This window comes from Octopus bimaculoides, chromosome 26, assembly GCF_001194135.2.
Source record: "Octopus bimaculoides isolate UCB-OBI-ISO-001 chromosome 26, ASM119413v2, whole genome shotgun sequence".
Taxonomy (NCBI): domain Eukaryota; kingdom Metazoa; phylum Mollusca; class Cephalopoda; order Octopoda; family Octopodidae; genus Octopus; species Octopus bimaculoides.
Window position 1 is genome coordinate 10,400,722 of NC_069006.1, and position 4,135 is coordinate 10,404,856.

Sequence of the window (4,135 nt, forward strand, 5' to 3'; positions counted from 1 at the left end):
TATATATATATATATATATATATATATTCATAAAATATAGGGTAGTGAAATTTTAGAACTTTCACTATCAGTGGCCTAGCATATATAAAAAGTCAATAGACAACATATTTTCCATATATGCACAAGCACATAAACATATATATACAAGCATACATGCTTGCATACATACGTATATACGTAAACACACACACACACACATACACACACACACACACATTCCTCACCGTGGCTCCAGGAAGATCTATGAGCACCTCATTGATCTTGGTCACCACAGGCATAGTCTTTGGTGTGTTTCTTAACTGTGGCCCACACATAGTAATCCATGGAGTTACAATCAAGGTGGGGATGGAGGGTTAGGAAGCCATAAATTTGGGCTTGTGAAGTCATAGAAACTTTCTGACACCCACTTCCAACTCTTTCCAGAGGTACAATAAGGGGCCCGAATCCTGCTGTCACACATACGACATTCCAGCAGTCATCCTCTCCAACCAGGTTTTGACTACAGTCTCCATCAGCTTCACATTGTCATCTGAATTGGCCCTATTCAAAGATGTGGGGTGGCATGTAGTCACACTCTCTGGAGACACCCCAAAAAGTCATCACAGTTTTGGGGAGAACTTGGTTTTCAAGATATGTGGGACATGTCATGGGTTGTAGGCAAGCTACCTCTTGTTCTGAGTGTTGTGAAACTGGTCCTGACAGAAGTTCTTTTCATCTAAGAAAAACCAGATCATTCTCCACTCAACAGGATGCGTCAGCTTGTTTGAAGGGCTTCTTTGCAATTGTCAAGCAGTTCTCCTTGGCTGGAAATAATTTATCCCTTGTGTTTTATATATATATAAAACACCAGATCACCTCTTCCAATGCACCTGCCCCTCTCAGAATTCCTTGTCTTGCAAGTTACTTTGTGACCCTGCTAGTGCTGGTGCCACGTAGGAAAGCATCCAGTCCACTTTGTAAAGTGGTTGGCATTTAGAAGGGAATCCATCTGTAAAAATCATGCCTAAACTGACCTCACCTGTGCTGGTGCCACGTAAAAAGCACTGAGTCTAGTCCCTAGAGTGGTTGGTGTTAGGAAGGGCATCCAGCTGCAAAAACCGTGCAAAAACCCTGCAAAAACAGACACAGTAGCCTGGGGTAGTCTTCTGTCCAGCTGGCTCCTGTTGACCGTCCTACCCATGTATGCATGGAAGACGAATGTTAAACAATGATGATATATGAGGTCTGATCAATAAGTATCCGGACTGTTGCCATAGTAATGAAGCTAAAGCATGCAGAGTGAAGCCACTTGGCAAAGATTGACCTTGAACTCTGCTGTGCATGCACACCAAGTTCTAGTTCACTTCTGCAGTTTACAGCAGTGCTTGGAAGGAAGGTGTGTAGCATGTGATCATCACATTGACCATGACTGAGAAAGTTGTCATGGTGATACCTGCTCAGGGGCCTACGCAAAGTTGCTGAAAGTGTATGGAGAGGAGTGTATGAGCCACACACAAGTGTACGAGTGGTTCAGACGTTTCTAAGATAGCTGAAAAATGTTGATATTGACGAACGTTGTGGGAGACCTGCAGCCAGCAGAACTGAGAAAAATACTACATGTGCATGTGGCTGTGAGGAGAAATTATCGAATCATCAACCATGAATTATCAGAGGATGTGGAGATTAATTACGGTTCAGATCAGTCCATTATTACTGAAGATTTGGGTATGAGACGCGTGTCTGCCAAGCTTGTGCCAAAACTGATTTCAGCTGACCAAAAAGACACTCTGGGTTTCTTGTTGAGAACAATGAAAACGTTTTGTAAACTTTGCATAGTCCTCTGAGCAGGTATCACCAAGCTTTTGGCAAAATTTGATGCAGATTCTCTGCTCAACTTTCTCTGTCATGGTCAATGCAATGATCACATGCTACACACCTTCCTTCCAAGCACTGCTGTAACCAGCAGAAGTGAGCTAAAACGTTAAAACTCTGCCAAGTGGCTTCACTCTGCCTGCTTCAGCTTCATTACTATGGCAACGGTCCGGATGCTTATGGATTAGACCACATATTTACTTCAGCCATGTAACCACACATGTACTTTTCTCAGACTATTCTTTTCCTTCTCTCTAGTCCTTTCCTCTTTCTGACAAAGAACCAGGCTTAAAACCTACACCCACCCACCCCACACACATTTTTTGTCCTATCTTAAACTGAGTGTCAGCCTTATACATTCACTGTGTACATCTGTTTGACTTTTATTTTTTTAATTTTTGCTTTTATTTATTATTTGCCTACATACATACATACATACATACATACATACATACACACATACATACATACACATATCAATGTGTTAAAATTCTCTTTGTTTTTAACATCCAGAATGGGAGATAGGATCATCTTCTGGTCAATCTGACATATTTCCTCGAATCAAGATTGGTACCGGCAAAAGTAAGAAGGTCTCCTTGATCAACGGTCAGTTGTTTATGGATGGTGCTTCAGGCAATGACTCTATGTCTATATCAATGATGGCTAAACGGAACTGGACAAATGACCAGTCAATTGAAGAGACCAAAAAGTCATCAGTTTTCCAGATGGAACCAGGGCGATGTCTCCACTACAGCTTGTATGCGGTCAGCAAATCTCATCTGGCTGCACCTATCAATCTACCACCTACTTGTATCACTAGTAAGTCGATATTTCATTTCTTCTTCTTCTTCTTTTTCTTTTCTTCTTCTTCTTCTTTTTCTTCTTCTTCTTCTTCTTCTTCTCAATTCCCAGATGGGGAGTGCCTGTATTATCTATGGAGATTTATCTTTGTCAATCCACTGCCTTTCGCATTGAACATGGTCATAAAAGATCCATTTTTCATTACCTGTAATGATATTATCAAGAAACGGGTCATTTCTCTGCCTTGAATGAAGACTTCTTGCTATGGACTAGCAACCTTCCCTATTCTTCTCACTCAGAGTGTGTAGGAACCCAAGAACCCAGCTTGCAGGTTTTTCTTATCTTTTATAAGTGGCAGGAGATGTGTTGAGGTCAATTGTTAATTCCTGAATATTTTTACGAGGACTGAAATCCACTAATTCTCTTAAAGCATTTTGATCAAAGGTTAATGAGCGTCCTGGTCTGAGTTGATCTCTCAATGACAAGTCTCTGGAACAAAACTTTGAAAACCAATTTTACACTTGCCAGTCAATAATGACACCTTCGCCAGAAACATTGCATATTTTCTGAGCTGTTTTAGTAGCATTTCTTCCATTCTTAAACTCTCGCACCACATCTTAAATATGCACTTTCAATTCATCCATTTTTAGGGGAGTGAAATTTGATATTAAACTATGATGTGTGGATAGGTCCAGGCGTAGCTGTGTGTTGAAAAGCTTGCTTCCCAATCACATGGTTCTGGGTTCAGTCCCACTACATGGTATTTTGGGCAAGTGTCTTCTACTATAGCCTTGGGCCAACTAAAACTTTGTGAGTGGATTTTGTGGATGGAAACTGAAAGAAGCCCATCATATATATATAAATTCTTTTACTTTTTTATTCTTTTATTTGTTTCAGTCATTTGACTGCAGTCATGCTGGAGCACTGCCTTTAGTCAAACACATCGACCCCAGAACTTATTCTTTGTAAGCCTAGTACTTGTCCTATCGGGCTCTTTGCTGAACTGCTAAGTTATGGGGACATAAACATACCAGCATCAGTTGTCAAGTGAAGTTTTAGGGGACAAACACCGGCACACAAATACACACACACACACATATATACATACACCCTAGCGGTTGAGGGAACCTGTGGAAGAGGTAGACCCAGGAAGACCTGGAATGAGGTGGTGATGCACAACCTTCGAACATTAGGCCTCACTGAGGCAATGACTAGTGACTGGGACCTTTGGAAATATGCAGTGCATGAGAAGACCCGGCAAGCCAAGTGAGACTATAACCCGTGGCCTCTGCCAAGAGTGTAGCCAGCTCACTTATTCATTGTTGTTGGCACTCCATCGCTTACGACGTCGAGGGTTCCAGTTGATCCGATTAACGGAACAGCCTGCTCGTGAAATTAACGTGCAAGTGGCTGAGCACTCCACAGACACGTGTACCCTTAACGTAGTTCTCAGGGATATTCAGCGTGACACAGAATGTGACAA

The 4,135-nt window shown here is 41.7% G+C and overlaps 1 protein-coding gene across 1 annotated transcript in view; it reads left to right on the forward strand.

The window, feature by feature from the left end:
• Window positions 1–4,135, forward strand: part of LOC106878080 (uncharacterized) — a 161,693-nt gene that overhangs the window by 126,278 nt on the left and 31,280 nt on the right. The window contains exon 31 of the mRNA XM_052976903.1: window positions 2,365–2,670. Coding sequence (XP_052832863.1) covers window positions 2,365–2,670 — 306 coding nt within the window. The remainder of the gene's footprint in view (window positions 1–2,364; window positions 2,671–4,135) is intronic.